General features: G+C 35.3%; 1 protein-coding gene across 2 annotated transcripts in view; it reads right to left on the reverse strand.

Moving 5' to 3' along the window:
- LOC112045732 (homeobox protein araucan) overlaps positions 1 to 17,696 on the reverse strand; it is a 180,508-nt gene that overhangs the window by 92,435 nt on the left and 70,377 nt on the right. Inside the window, exon 1 of one of the 2 annotated variants that reach the window (XM_024082035.2) lies at positions 9,008 to 9,297. The exons of the other annotated variant lie outside the window; for it this stretch is intronic. Within the exon in view, the coding sequence (XP_023937803.1) occupies positions 9,008 to 9,067 (60 nt within the window). The 5' untranslated portion in view covers positions 9,068 to 9,297. Of the gene's footprint in view, positions 1 to 9,007; positions 9,298 to 17,696 lie in introns of those variants that run through there. 2 annotated transcript variants of the gene reach the window in all.

Here is a 17,696-nt window from a genome sequence, read left to right on the forward strand (position 1 = left end):
CGTCTACTAGTTAATAAATAAAACGTGTGAATATCGTTAACTTACCTATTATTTCTTGAAAAATTACTCGATATTATATAAATACAAATTGTGAATAAAAATAAACCATTAACAGTTTTATGTATTGTTGAAGTAATTGATATAAGTCAATTAATTGAGCCAATTATTTGAATTTTTTGTATATGTTTGTGTATTTTAACCCTTTCACGCAGCATGATGGACAGATTTATAAAATTTGGAATAAAGACAGATTATATCATTGGCTTTTTGTACCAAAAAATCTATTAGTTCCCGTGAGATATGTGAAAACAGAGAGAGTCTCGAGAGGTCTTTATGATTATTATGTTAATATTTATTAAATAAGCTATCTAAGTTGTTGATTTTTTTTTACTACTTTTTTACAGAGTCATGTACTCTAAGACAAATCTAAAGATACCTCTCATGCTAAATAGAAGCTAGCCGTTTAGGCCTAGAGTGTGTCACAGATATAGAATTACACACACACACACACACTCGAAGACATACCTATACACAAACACATACATATATATAAACGGAATATAAAATATAAACTCACTCGCATGTGCATCGTTGCTTCAAACTTATGCATCACCAAAGTATTGCTATGTTATGAACAATCACAACTCACAGGCGCTCGGTTAAAACTCGTCAATTCAAGAACCGTTTACTACATTTACATTAATTTATTGCCATTTATATATGAGGCTATTTAACGCCACACACGATGGAGTCGTTATGTATATTTAACCGAAGATTTAAATCATTCGATACACCCTCGGCTTAATTTCACGGTGAAGGTGGAAACATTAAATGAGTGAACTCACTCAGGACATATGGTAATGATGTGGTTTTTATAGTGGATTTGATGCCCAGCTGAGGTAAATTTAATAATTTTATATTATCTACATTTGGCATGTATAGGCATCTGCTCGCTATCCCATCATACTAACAAAGACCTCACCTAGCGATTTTAAATTCCTTTATGTCAATAAAACCTTCATTTGCGTAGGATATAGCTCTTTCTACCTCTTTCAAATAAACACGGTCATCATCATCTCCTTACCCTTATCCCATTTAAGTGGGATCGTATAAAAATATGTCAATCTTTTCCATTCGTCTCTATTACTCGTCAACTCATCATCCACTCCTTTTACACACATGTCCTCTTTCACACAATCCAACCATCTCTTCTTTGGCCTTCCTCTCCTCTTATGTCCTTTCACTTGCACATTCAACACATTGCACAATAAACACGGTAACTATACTAAAAATATAACTTAATAGTCTAAAGAACGAACCGATCGTATATTTCCAAATGGTCTTAAGACTATGCTAAAATCGAACCCGGAACCTACAGTTTTTAATGCAACACTCGTACACAATTGTGCCAGAGTGTTCAAGACGTAAGGTACTATAATAGGTACACATGAACATTACCCAGAGAGCCACAACGGTGTTGCGAGTAAAGTGTATCCATTTATCTGAAAATCCGGGGTCACGGAAAGTCCACAATAAAAGCGGGCCCCGGTGGCACAGTTTAATTGAGTCCCCCGACCTCATATTCCGCCCCCGTCCACGCACCCCGGTCCTCAGACCCCGGTCCCCAGACCCCGGTCCGATTGAATGTTATTTATAAGCAGTAAGACCTTTGTTTCAACCACAGAACACACAAACAAGGAGAAATGGCAAGTGGTAAAATGCTGAAATCTAATTGCATTATGAAAGCGAGATTCTTTATGTCAATGTAGTAAAAAACTAAACCACTAAAAAGTAGATTAATTTTAGGTGTAAATTAATTATTTATTGTAGGTACTTACACCCGCAGCTCTTTCATAAAAACATGATATTTAATGTTGGTACTAATCAACCTAATAATGGACGATCTCTTATTCTCTGACTCTCTTCCATAAAATCAAAGATTTAGACGTTATATACTTCTTGTAATACAGTGACTCAACAGTGAATTTCTTTCTTTACTTAAGTCCGACTTTTGTCAACATTCGTTTTCATGTTATTTTTTTCACATACCTACTTAGTGTAACATACCTACTCGTATTATGCGATATAGGATGATCATGTGATCCATTGATAACGAATCTCATTATTTTATTTAGTTTTCAAAGCGTTAGTGTTTGATGATTGAATTTATGTCTAACTTGATTACAGGTTCAGGTACCTCAACTACGAAATGACTTTACAAGGAGCTCATGTGAAAATTAGATCGATTGAATTGTAGTACAAAAACAAAGCCTTCATAGCTCAGTCACATAAAACTTGAAAAAAAAACGCTCAATCAATAAACTCGCGTTCAAATCGCGAACTAACACACTACGACTTGGTAAACACCACTACGCATTTGTACGCATGATCTAGCAACAATTTTCCGTCTAATTGAACGAATGCAATTGACCATTCCGTCCACTTAATGCTCAATAGCCCCGATATGGTGGCAGAGAGCTGTTCGGCGAGCCGCTTTACACCGTACCACTTTGCTATATCCAACTTTGCGACTTGCCACTTTGCGACTTGTCACTTTGCAACGAAGTAGATACGCTTACTTCGTTTTCACTCTATAGGCTAAGATACATTGAGATATTTAGAATAGAGTTTGGAACATAAGTTGTACAATATTATTAAATAATTTTGTTTTATATTTGGCGAGGTTTGAAGGAGTTACTTGTACCTAATAAACCGCTAAGGACGGATTTTGCGACATGGCCGGATTAAGGAAATCTAAGGGCGGACGAAGTCACGGATAGTCGCTAGTAGGTACTACTTACCTGAAGCGCGTTTAATAATTGCGCATATTTATAAATTTAAACCAAGACTTGTGTACCTCTTCGTAATGTGATGTATGCGCCTGGTTTAAATAATTTTACCTTATTTATCATTGGCTATGTTTATACAAAAAGTTATCTATAATTCACACCAGGTTACTTAGGTATTTATGGTATTAATACCTACGATGTTAATTTTTTAGTTATCTAGTAAAGACGGTCTTTAATAGATAACTCCTTGCCTACATTTGTTGCAGTTTTAATTGTGTAACTACACTATTGAAACTGCAACAAATGTAGTCAAGGAGCTGGATGAAATTTTGCGCGAAGATAAATCTACAATAGCGCATAAGCCGCTTTTTATCCCTACATTCCTATGGGAACATCCTATAGATAGGTGCGGGTAAATAGTGAAAAATAAAAAATCTAAAATCACCTCTATTTTATATTTTTACTCGACTACGGCGAAGCCAAAAGGAAGGGTAATGATTTTAGCAGTCTATGTAATTACCTACTTTTATTTATGTAATTACCTAATTTATTTATTATATTAGTTATTATTATTTAGTGAATATTACTTATAATTTATTGTATTGCCATTTCCCATCTGACAGGATGTTTAGATTATTTATGTTCAGGTTGCCTGGAAGAGATCACTATTAGTGATAAGGTCGCCTTTTGCCAAAAATTGTATGTGTTCTATTGTTATTTTCTGTTTTGTGCAATAAAGTTGTTATAAATAAATAAATAAATAAATACCTACGTATTTATTTGTATATGTTTTTATTATCTACCGTAGCATCTAAGCTACTGTACCGATTTTAATGAATAAGGTGTCAAAAAATTCGTTTGGGTGTTTTTAAGTGGGTGCGACCACGGCTCTGTCATTTTTGTGGACCCATGCACTTGTCGATTTCTATCTAAATTATTTGTTTTGCTCTTTCTACACCCAAATATATTCGTAGTCAGGTTATAGTTTTTAAACTTATTTTTTTTAACGCTGAAATAATTTTAATGCAGTTATGAACACAGAGATGGATAAATGATCGACAGCGTATCGAAGTGCACCTTCATCTGTTGAGTTCGTAGCCACTTAACCGTTACAAGCGGTTTTCACAAAAAGAAGAACTCTGCAAATATCTTAAAACAGAAACTCTTGTAAACACTACAAAAACTAGCACAATGGCGAACTTACCTTAAAGCAAACCAACATTATGGTGTTATCTTTTTTCGAAGCAAGCAGGCTAGGTATAAAACTGAATTATTTATATGAAATTACTTACGAACATGGCCTTTATGAAAGATTCACGATGTTTTTTGCTCGTTCTACGCAATGTATTTATGTCATGCAATTCTAGTTCGCCGAGTGGTAAACTATTCAAACAACGTTGTTACTAATTATTACCTACATAATAAGTAGATATGTTTTACCGAGTTTTATATTGAAGTCATAATTAAGAAAACATTTTTTGTTGTGGACAAATTCTTATTGATACCTTAACGCTATGGGAAGGCGAGGCTAATTTATATTTTTTTTATTTTATTTTTTTGATAACTAGTTATCGATAATTTTGTTCAAGAATTTGCGATACTAGTCCTTGTGAAATGAGTCTGAGGGTTATAATGACCACTTATACGCTTTTTATCATCAACATCCGAAAATATTTGCTTTCTAACCATTTTTTATTTACAATTCAACTACATTGAATTAAACAATTAGCCACTTTATCCACTTCAGTTTCAACACACTAGTGACATCTAATATATAAAATATATCTCGTGTCACAGTTTTCGTTGCCATACTCCTCCGAAACGGCTTGACCGATTTTGATGAAATTTTTTGTGCTTATCCGGTATCTATGAGAATAGGCCAACATCTATTTTTCAAACCCCTAAATCCTAGGGGTAGGGTAAAAGTAGGGTATGACTAGAATAGGAGTAGGGTTGAAGTACGGTAGAGGTAATGCAGGGGTAGGGTAGGAGTAGGGTAGAAGAAGGGTAGGGTAGGGAAGAAGTGCACAATAAGTCAAAGCGAAGCTTAAGCGGGTCCGCTAGTATAGTATAAAATCTTTGCTACCAACACAAAATCTAAAACTCATTTCATCCAATTAATAAAATAGATACAGACAGATGAACGCGCTCGAAACCAACCAAAACGCGACCAAAATATGTTAATGAATATTTAGTAGGTTGGTCTATTTATTGGGTAAATAGGATCAACGGTTTAACGAATTGCGTTAATTCGTCAAACGTTTAACTTGAGTTAAGAACTTAAACTGAAATTAGGAATACAAAGATCGTTTAGTACTGAATTTCATTTATTTAGGCCTACTTCAAAAACTATACCGAAATTAAATCAATACCGACGGCTTTAAAACCCAAGCCTATTACATATCCAAGTTATCAATAATAAGCCTAATATGTTATTGATATAATAGTATTATTGATAACTTCTAAGATCTTAGCTCAAATGTAACATTTTTCATTATAAGAAGTAATTACAAACAACCGCACAAATACCAAAGATATTTTTACGATCTATCTCAGCGATGACGTCATACTTTCACGTTTTTCAGCGATCCATGGCAGCTTTATCATCAATATCAATGACCCTTTAAATTATTTTAGCTCCGAAAGTACCTAATTTACTTATAGTACCTAGTAAGTACTTATACAATTTAAAAAAAAAACTGTCATCATCTCTATTTATTCGATTTTAATCTACACATATACTTACGAATAAAATAATCATTAACAATAATTGTACGAAATAAACTAATTTGTAGTTGATTTGATTTTATTGATCAATAAAAACATATCAACATTTATATGTCGGATATTTTGTACATACATCGCACAAATACAAGGGCTCTATGTAAGGCTAACGCCAAAATAAAACACCATAACTGCCTACTTTTAGAAAATATACACTGGTTTGGTTTTTTTTTAATTCCTGGACATTTTTAATTTTCATACATGTGCCCTTTTCGAAATTAACGGAACATGCCCCATCTGCATGTCCCGTTAAATATTACAGCCAATAGACCTAAAAATCGGGAATTTGGTAATAATTGTTTAGGTACCTATCACTAAAACTAAGGAAACAGTACTTGGGCATAATAGAAATGTCAGAGAAACTAAATGAGTCGACATCGAAGTCGATTAGTTATCGACAGTCGGCAAAAACTAATTGATAGGTGCATAGCGAGTAATTGATGAAAAACCAATAAAAACAAGTATAAAAGGAACTCGGTATTTTACCCCTTACATACTTGAAACATAGGTCATCGAAAGTAGACGTAATTATAAGTTATGCAATTATATGCATTTATTATAAATAACAATAACATATTTATTAAATAGCTTCCATCAACACCTTAAGAAGCTTTCGTTTGACTATTGGATCGAGGGTCCATTGATCGAGGGTCAGATAAAGAAGGCGGATCCTTTCAATCCTCAACCATTGAGTCAACGGATATTGTAAAGAGGTTCCGCACTCTAAAAACCAAGAACGCTGATTACTTGCTATTAAAAACCAATTAATAATGTAAGGATCGCAATGGAAGGACTGAATTCTTAAACATAGTTAAAATAAGTGTATACAAATAAATGCGAAAATAAACGTACTAATAGGTATATGTAAATATATTAAATATTTATATATTTTTTGGCTGATGGGAGGCTTCGGCCGTGGCTAGTTAACACCCTACTGGCAAAAACGTACCGCCAAGCAAATAAGCGATTTAGCGTTCCGGTAAGATGTCGTGAAGAAACCGAAAGGAGTGTGAATTAGCATCCTCCTCCTAATAAGTTAGCCTGCTTCCATCTTAGATTGCATCATGATTCATCACTTACCATCAGTTGAGATTGTAGTCAAGGGCTAACTTGTAAAGAATAAAAAAAAATAGTATGTCTTCTCTTAATAAAACGGTGTTGCTTATTCGCCGACGGAAAACATTACCAGGTATAAAGTTACGCCCTACATAATATTTACCGTTGCTAATATTTTACTTAGCTTCTAAAATTACTATGAATGTAGAGTTTGCACAATTAATTAGCAAAACCTACTTAAAACATCAATAACTTTATGGTTAATGGGCAGGACTCAACGTTAAAAGGTCATAGATTCAATCCACCCGATACACTATTGTCGTATTTACGTACTAACTGAATATTCAATTTCGAAAAGGGCACAATATGTTAAATATTCTGTACATACATCTCACAAATACAAGGGCTCTATATAATTCTAATTAACACCATAACTACTTTTCGAAAATATACACTGGTTTGGATTTTTTTTTTAATTCCTGAACATTTTAAACTACTGTACCTAAACAATATGGTTAATATAAGAAAATGCTATAGAATATCCTGAGACCATCATCTAAAGATTGGTACCAACCGATTCTGGTTTGAAATGTGAGTAAAAGTATTGCTGAATTTTAATGGCATAGAATGAATTTACAACAGGTAGGTATTATTATATATGTAGGTATATCTACCTACATATATATAGGTACTTATTATATATGTAGGTAGGTACATATCTTAGCTTTTTCATATTTATTAAAGATCTAGGTTACACATAATATACCTACAGGTAGGTACATAGTTATCATTTACTAGAATATCACTAATATCTTTATTGTCTTGTAAGTTATTATTTTATTTGTATAATAAATATGTGTATGAAACTATTTCTATATTATGTACTGTGGCATTTAGATGCATATTTGCAATAATTGTTGCACATCAACTTCAGTCTATTTTCCTTATGTTTATCTTAGGGTATATTTTGATTATTGTCTATAAATTGTGCATAGATATATACTTAGCGATAAAGTCCTATTGTATTATTTTGTTACCGACTACTGCTTTATTTTTCTTGATTTTGTCCTTATTTTAATAGGTAGGTAGGTATGGCTACCTTCTTTATAAATAAATAAGAGATTAAAATATTTAAAAAGACAATTTCTGAAGCAATATTCCTACCTAAAAGTAGGTAGGTACCTACCTAAATTCTGCTAATGAACATATGGTTTTAATTGAAAATTAACGTAGCAGTTGATATTTGCTGCAGCACTAGATTCAATGAATTTTTTTTAATCTGCTGCATCAGCTGGGTAGGTATCAAATAAAGGAAAGAAATTTTATTAGGTACTTACCTAATATATTAAGTTGAATTACCTACAAAGGGGGTGCAATTTTAAGCAGCACTGCCAATAAGTAAAATAGTTACTGAAATAACTACTCATTTAAATTAAAATTAATACAAAACACCTAAAATAAAAAGAATTTAATATATAGGGTTATCATGCCTACTCATCATCAGGTAGGTATTATTTAACAATCCAAAAAAATAATTACCAATATTGATATAGATTGAGAATCATTTTCTTCTCTCAGTCTATACCTAAGTACATAAAACCATTCGCAATTTTTATTGCTACGATATAGGTTGGTACCTAAATTGTATGATGATGGATCAACAATACTTAGATACTTGCATGTAAGTGTGAATAGTCAAAACATTTAAAGGTTCCCTACAAAAATTTCAGTAACAGTATACTATACAAAGATGCCTATAATTTAAAAGATTTAAATATAAAATATCAAAACCTAATAAGAAATTACGTACCTACTGTCAGATCGAAAACTATGCATAGAAAAGATAGCAGACACCACGCGGTTTGACCCGTGTGGTTCCCATTCCCATAGGTATCCGGGAATAAAATATAGCCTATAGCTGTAGGGGATATTGTTGCTTTACAGCCGTGAAAGAATTTTTCAAATCGGTCTAGTAGTTTTAGAGCATAATCAATCAAAGCAAACATTCAATCAAATCATTCTTATTAATAATGCATATGCATATAAAAGATAAATAAAATAGCATACCTACCCCAATTACGTTTAACATCATTATCAACCTATTTTTAACAGTCCCTTAATGCCAGGCCTCCCACCTACAGGAGCATAAATCCACGCTGCTCCAATGTAGCTTGACAGGACATTAAGAATACATAATAAATTAAATACTTCAGTAGATTCAGTAATGTTTAACTACCTATGTACCTGCCTTGTCAGAAATAATTAAAACATTATTTATTTACCTATAGCATTACCGTTTATAGTGCAAGCTTGTAACGGATTACAGAGAGGAACAATAAGAAAATGGTCAAAGTAAAGAGGTTATGTTTAGTACTGACCTGCGAGGCGGAGGGGTAGGAGTAGCCGAACTGTGCATACGCTGCCATAGGGACGATCATAGGGGCGGCTTCACGGCACACACTGTCTCTCAAAGTCTGACACGGACGGCGAACTACGTGTTTAATACTAAGGTTTATTACAACTAATTAGTTAAGTTAATGTATCACAGTCGGTCCAGTGCGCGGCGGCGGCGCGCGCCCGCCCATCGCGCGTCAGAGGTCCTCCCGAGTGAGCATGCTCGCACGACGTCCTCGCACTCCGAAATCTCAGCACAGACTGGCGCGCGAGAGTACACCGACGCCCCACCGACGTAGGAGAGAGCAATTTTCGCCCCTCCCACCGGGCGGGGCGAGAAAATTTCGCCCAATGGAAATACAGCTTTTCAATCCTTCTAAAAAGCCTGTCTGAAAACGCGTCACGCGATTGGGCGGCGTATCCCCACTGGGGTTGAGCTCCGCCCCTTCAAAGGGTGCCGCCTCGACGAGTGGGGGAACGAGTCGAGTTCATGTTTATGGGATGCGGAGAGAGACGCTCGCTCGTTCGTCCGGCGACCGGCGAGAAAACAAATCTTTATGGGCAAAAAGCCGCGCGCCGAGACAAGTTGTAGCTCCGCGGCAGATTTACGTCGCCGGTGCCACGGCCTGCGCTTGACGACTCAGGGCTGCGCTCAGCTAACGCCTATTGAATGATAAATGGATTACAGAGACACCAATGCATGTAGGCTATTGAACTCTCCGTTAGGTAGGTTACCTCATAGGTAGGTATTTCATTTTGCTAAAACAATTCTGCTAGTTCTCTTTTTTATAACCTAGTAGACGAGCGACATTATAAATAATGCATTATGTGAAGCAGTATTTTATTAGGTATAGAAAAGCTTTATTTAAATATTGATGGGTTGATTTCGAAAAATAGCTTACTTTGTAGGTATTTGTATTTATAATTATGTTTTTTTTCTGTAGTAGGTAAGTAGTTTTCATAGGTTGTATCTTAACGTATGCCCGTATTACAATTGTTAGGTAAAACGGCCTATACGTAGGTATAAGTTGGGCTACGCAGTAACACATTTTTGGGATGTTAGGGACGTACAGACGTACAAGAGACGTGATAGCCTAGTGGATATTTTTAGCCCGATTCAGAGGGCGTAGGTTCGAATCAACTTTTCAGTTATGTAGGTACGTTTCAAAAAATATATACCTACCTATCACGCGTGTCAAACAGTGAAGGAAAATTATCGTGAATTTCTTATAATGCACAATCCGGACCGGATTCGAATCCACACCCTCCAGAATCGGAGGCAGAGGTCATATCCACTGGGCCAATCCAAACTGCAGGGTGGGTAGGGTAGGCCTGGGCCGGGGATGAGCATTCCCCTTTAAATATAATAAAATAATATCGAGATCAGTGGCGTGCACTTCATAGATGCAAAAATGCACTGCCTACCCGAAATACTCAATACTAACTTAAGTTGGACCACAGAATACGTAGTTCGACAATAAATTTTCCATTTTTCACTCAGAGTAAAATTGGAAAATTACTAAAAACCTTGTGCACACCACTGATCTAGATAGTCAATAAGATTATTGATTATATAGATATCTACACTTATAGTATATAGAGGAAAGAAATGTATTTTTTTATGTCGTCGTTATCAACGTATTGGCAGACTTCACACACGCAGAGAATTAGGAAAATTCTTTGGTACCTATGCAGGTTTCCTCACTATGTTTTCCTTCACCGTTTGAGACACGTGATATTTAAATTCTTAAAATACACACAACAGAAAAGTTGGAGGTGCGTGCTCCCGACCGGATTCGAACCCACGCCCTCCGGAGTCGGAGGCAGAGGTCATATCCACTGGGCTATCACGGCTCATTTTTTAATGTAACTCAAAAACTACTGGACCTATTTGCTTTCGCCAATTCGCCAAAGCTACATTATCAGAGAACAACATTAGCTATTTTTTTATCCCCGTATTCCCACGGGAATACGAACTACGCGGGTGAAATTGTGGGGTTCCGCTATCTAATATAAACTCCTAGCCATCGCTTAAGTAATATGAACTCCTATAATATGGGTTAATTTTCACATCAAATTATAAATGCGTGTGAACGCGCAAAAACAATCCACAAAGATCAAATGTTTCGTTATCAACCCATATTCGGCTCGCTGCTGAGCTCGAGTCTCCTCTCAGAATGAGAGGGGTTAGACCTTAGTCCACCACGCTGGCCCAATGCGGATTGGCAAACTTTACACACGCAGAGAATTAAGAAAATTCTCTGGTATGCAGGTTTCCTCACGGTGTTTTCCTTCACCTTTTGTGACACGTGATATTTAATTTATTAAAATGCACATAACTGAAAAGTTGGAGGTGCATGCCCGGAACGGATTTGAACCCACACCCTACGGAATCGGAGGCAGAGGTCATATCCACTGGGCTATCACGGATTCAAAACGCAAAGGAGGAACAGACATACATACTTTCACACACATTTACACACTAACTTTCGCATTTACATATTAGTGTGAAGTGTGATGTGATGTAATGTGAAGTGTGATATCAAATTTTTGTATCATGACATCACACTAATAAGTACCTAATCTATTAAAAATCAATCAATCAATCAATTTATTTCTTTGCAGATACATGCATAAAAAAAATACAAGTGTGTAACAAACATCTTTTTTAAATGTATCACTCTTTCCTCTCCTTTAGATAAGAAAAGAATTGCTATGCTTCTTTTCTTTTCTTTTGACGGCCTCCGTGGCGCAGTGGCTTTACAAGACAGAGGTCCTGCGTTCTATCCCCGGCTGGTAGGAGGCTTCGGCCGTGGCTATTTACCACCCTACCGACAAAGACGTACCTACCGCCAAGGGGTGTGGATTTTCATCCTACTCCTAACAAGTTAGCCCGCTTCCATCTTAGACTGCTTCGTCACTTATCGTCAGGTGAGATTGTAGTCAAGGGCTAACTTATAAAGAATAAAAAATAAAAATAGCATACAGCTTTACAGCCGAACAAAGAACCTCGTCCTGTTTAGAAGTCGGTTAAAAATAGGCTATGCTATCTGAAAAACACTGTAATGATAATGAGATGCCTAATCAAAACTACTAAGAAGAAAAGACGTTTTTCTAAACTACCTACATATAACAACGTAAGTACCTACTATAGTACCGTTAACACACCTTTATAACGTGTAGGCATTTTGCACAGAATAATAAATTATAATTATAACACATACGAATAGGTATGAGAAGGTATAGCGATATATTACGTTTAACGAAAGTATAAATTATCATACATTAACTTGTATCTACTTAGAATTAAAAACCAGTCAAGAGCGAGTCAAACTGGACACGATGTTCCGCGCCTTTATTATTTTGTTGTTATGTATAACTTAGTCAATAATACTGTCCTTATTTTTTTTCTTCTGAGGTTACACTCATCATAATCATCATCATCATCATATCCGCCGATGGACATCCACTGCAGAACATAGGCCTTTGGTAGGGACTTCCAAACATCACGATACTGAGCCATCTGCATCCAGCGACTCCTCGCGACTCGTTTGATATCGTCAGTCCACCTGGTGGGGGGTCCCACCAGCACTTTGGGACCCCAATGCCCATCAGCTCTTCGAACTATGTGCCCCGCCCATTGCCATTTCATCTTTCATCTCTCTTTGAGATTACACTACTTAACTTTATTTTATTAGTGACTAGCTGACGCCGCACGGTTTCACCCGCGTGGTTCCCGTTCCCGTAAGAATCCGGGGATAATATATAGCACACAGCCATTCTCGATAAATGGGCTATCTAACACTGAAAAAAAATTTCAAATCGGACCAGTAGTTCCTGAGATTAGCGCGTTCAAACAAACAAACTCTTCAGCTTTATAATATTAGTGTATGTAATTATTTATGTCCGATTAATTGTTTATCTTCTGTTCTTCCTTCATTACTGTCTGACAGAATACCAGCGTTGTGAATACTGATGTACTCATCACAATATTAGCTGAGGTCCATTTTATAAATTTTCTAGTAATTACTTATCATTAAATAGTTTTTTTATTTCTAAGATATAGCCGTGAGAGCCCAGTGGATATACCTAGCCCTGCCTTCGATTCTTAGGGCGTATTTTCAGTATATGTTCAGTTTAAATCACGTGTCTCAAACGGTGAAGGAAAAACATCGTGAGGAATCCTGCATACAATGCAATCCGCAGGGCGCAGCATGGCGGACTATTAGCCTAACACATTCTGAAAAAGACTCGAGCTCAACAGTGAGCCGAGTATAATGGGTTGTTAATGATGAATTAATAATATGAATATATTAGTTTTAAGTTAATATATAGTTATAACAATTAAATCATCCAGTATGTAAGAAAAACGCTTTTCTCACGTTACAAAGAGATAGAAATAGATAAGATGTCAAAAATGTTTCCAATGGATCCTTAAGGATTGTGTGTAAAAAATTAGAAGTAAAGTATATTTGTGAATGGTGTTTTATGAATGAAAATTGCTTGAAATATAACTAGGTAGGTATGATTAATTTCTAAAATTCTAATAAGTTATTATAATTATTATTTTTCAAGATACAATTTTAGTTTACATACTGGTTAATTAGTATCTCAATAGGGACGTAATTAGGCGCGCAAAAAAATCCTAGAAATTTCTACTTTTTTGTTAAAACTTTTATGTAGAAAAAGTATCAGAGTAAAGAAGATTTTGGCTATTCAGAATAATAAAGAAACGTTTCTACGTAACTCTGATGTTTTATTTATTCCTTCACTACTCATATTGAACGGAATGCTCTCCCTTTAAACATACGGCAATCAAAGACACTGGACATTTTTAAAAGATGGTAAGTGATGATGCAATTTAAGATGGAAGCGGGCTAATTTGTTAGGAGTAGGATGAAATCCACTCTCCTTTCGGTTTCTATATGACATCGTACCGGTAGGGTGGTAACTAGCCACGACCGCCAGTCAAAAAATTTTAAATCGACTATGTACATGACGAATGTACGATGACATGAAGAACCAGGAGTCGCAGTATGCATGCAGTTCAGGAACTTAGCGTTTGGAATTCTTTACCAGAGCCCTTTGTCCAGCAGTGGATGTCCACCGGTTGGTAATGATGATGATGAATTGGATGGGTCAGCTTTTATAGGAAATAAAACGTGTAGCTTATCTGGGAGATTAACATTTTGAGTAAGGTGTAGGATTTAAGGCTAGGCTTCACTGTGAAGGCGTGTTGTGTTAGGACAGCTTAAGGGGTGTCTTACTGCTTAATATAAGTGGCGTGCACAAGATTGTCGATCAGGGTATGCACTACTAAGAAAAAATAACCAAACTGGGAATCTGCATTTAAAAGTATTAGGAAAACATCTCTTAGTGTATGCAGTACTTTAATGCATGTATGAAGTGCACGCCATTAATTGTTTATCTTCTGTTCTTCCTTCATTACTGTCTGACAGAATACCAGCGTTGTGAATACTGATGTACTCATCACAATATTAGCTGAGGTCCATTTTATAAATTTTCTAGTAATTACTTATCATTAAATAGTTTTTTTATTTCTAAGATATAGCCGTGAGAGCCCAGTGGATATACCTAGCCCTGCCTTCGATTCTTAGGGCGTATTTTCAGTATATGTTCAGTTTAAATCACGTGTCTCAAACGGTGAAGGAAAAACATCGTGAGGAATCCTGCATACAATGCAATCCGCAGGGCGCAGCATGGCGGACTATTAGCCTAACACATTCTGAAAAAGACTCGAGCTCAACAGTGAGCCGAGTATAATGGGTTGTTAATGATGAATTAATAATATGAATATATTAGTTTTAAGTTAATATATAGTTATAACAATTAAATCATCCAGTATGTAAGAAAAACGCTTTTCTCACGTTACAAAGAGATAGAAATAGATAAGATGTCAAAAATGTTTCCAATGGATCCTTAAGGATTGTGTGTAAAAAATTAGAAGTAAAGTATATTTGTGAATGGTGTTTTATGAATGAAAATTGCTTGAAATATAACTAGGTAGGTATGATTAATTTCTAAAATTCTAATAAGTTATTATAATTATTATTTTTCAAGATACAATTTTAGTTTACATACTGGTTAATTAGTATCTCAATAGGGACGTAATTAGGCGCGCAAAAAAATCCTAGAAATTTCTACTTTTTTGTTAAAACTTTTATGTAGAAAAAGTATCAGAGTAAAGAAGATTTTGGCTATTCAGAATAATAAAGAAACGTTTCTACGTAACTCTGATGTTTTATTTATTCCTTCACTACTCATATTGAACGGAATGCTCTCCCTTTAAACATACGGCAATCAAAGACACTGGACATTTTTAAAAGATGGTAAGTGATGATGCAATTTAAGATGGAAGCGGGCTAATTTGTTAGGAGTAGGATGAAATCCACTCTCCTTTCGGTTTCTATATGACATCGTACCGGTAGGGTGGTAACTAGCCACGACCGCCAGTCAAAAAATTTTAAATCGACTATGTACATGACGAATGTACGATGACATGAAGAACCAGGAGTCGCAGTATGCATGCAGTTCAGGAACTTAGCGTTTGGAATTCTTTACCAGAGCCCTTTGTCCAGCAGTGGATGTCCACCGGTTGGTAATGATGATGATGAATTGGATGGGTCAGCTTTTATAGGAAATAAAACGTGTAGCTTATCTGGGAGATTAACATTTTGAGTAAGGTGTAGGATTTAAGGCTAGGCTTCACTGTGAAGGCGTGTTGTGTTAGGACAGCTTAAGGGGTGTCTTACTGCTTAATATAAGTGGCGTGCACAAGATTGTCGATCAGGGTATGCACTACTAAGAAAAAATAACCAAACTGGGAATCTGCATTTAAAAGTATTAGGAAAACATCTCTTAGTGTATGCAGTACTTTAATGCATGTATGAAGTGCACGCCATTAATTGTTTATCTTCTGTTCTTCCTTCATTACTGTCTGACAGAATACCAGCGTTGTGAATACTGATGTACTCATCACAATATTAGCTGAGGTCCATTTTATAAATTTTCTAGTAATTACTTATCATTAAATAGTTTTTTTATTTCTAAGATATAGCCGTGAGAGCCCAGTGGATATACCTAGCCCTGCCTTCGATTCTTAGGGCGTATTTTCAGTATATGTTCAGTTTAAATCACGTGTCTCAAACGGTGAAGGAAAAACATCGTGAGGAATCCTGCATACAATGCAATCCGCAGGGCGCAGCATGGCGGACTATTAGCCTAACACATTCTGAAAAAGACTCGAGCTCAACAGTGAGCCGAGTATAATGGGTTGTTAATGATGAATTAATAATATGAATATATTAGTTTTAAGTTAATATATAGTTATAACAATTAAATCATCCAGTATGTAAGAAAAACGCTTTTCTCACGTTACAAAGAGATAGAAATAGATAAGATGTCAAAAATGTTTCCAATGGATCCTTAAGGATTGTGTGTAAAAAATTAGAAGTAAAGTATATTTGTGAATGGTGTTTTATGAATGAAAATTGCTTGAAATATAACTAGGTAGGTATGATTAATTTCTAAAATTCTAATAAGTTATTATAATTATTATTTTTCAAGATACAATTTTAGTTTACATACTGGTTAATTAGTATCTCAATAGGGACGTAATTAGGCGCGCAAAAAAATCCTAGAAATTTCTACTTTTTTGTTAAAACTTTTATGTAGAAAAAGTATCAGAGTAAAGAAGATTTTGGCTATTCAGAATAATAAAGAAACGTTTCTACGTAACTCTGATGTTTTATTTATTCCTTCACTACTCATATTGAACGGAATGCTCTCCCTTTAAACATACGGCAATCAAAGACACTGGACATTTTTAAAAATGCCGTCAAGACTCATTATCTGGTGCAGTAAAGACGATCTGTATATATTATTTCTTTATTAGTTATTATTATTATTATATTTTGATATGTATTTTATTCATTATTGTAGGTATTTGTGTAATATTGTTTATGTATTAGGATGTAAATTATTTGTATGTACCTATGTGTAATTACTAATACTATGGTTATTTTTGTTTTACGCCACCTGCTGATGTTCTTAAGTTTTCCTAAACCGAAGGTTGCCTGGAAGAAATCGCTACTTAGCGATAAGGCCGCCTTTTATATGCTGATCTCTTCCTAATTTGTTTTTATTTCATTTGTCTTTGTGGTGTGCAAATAAAGTATATCTACTTATCTATCTATATTATTTTCAAAATTTGTATTTTACAAAAAGGGGACGTTATTGGGCGACTTTACCCTACTACGTGTAAGTTGAGAGACGCCGTGCACGCAATGCTTTCTTATCTTTGTCGTTATCAAGTGGGCAGGTGTCAAATGCGTCGCTCGATGTGAATGTGTGATGACACGCGTTACGATTTTGTTTTATATTGAGGAAGAGTATCGGTTTTTGTATTTTTACCATCGAGATGTTATTAAAAATTTGCAATGCGACTAAGTACTCGAAAAGTTCATTAAAAGTTGTTTCAGTCACTCATTTATAGTCATAGTATGTAACAAATAAACTCAAAACTAGTGGAACGATTTGAATAATTGTTTCACCGATAGAAAGCTATATTATTAGCGAGTAACATAAGCTATATTTTAACTCTGTACTTCCACAGGTATGGGAACTATGCAGGTGAATCGTGAAGATCTGCTA

Source organism: Bicyclus anynana, chromosome Z (assembly GCF_947172395.1).
Source record: "Bicyclus anynana chromosome Z, ilBicAnyn1.1, whole genome shotgun sequence".
Lineage (NCBI taxonomy): Eukaryota > Metazoa > Arthropoda > Insecta > Lepidoptera > Nymphalidae > Bicyclus > Bicyclus anynana.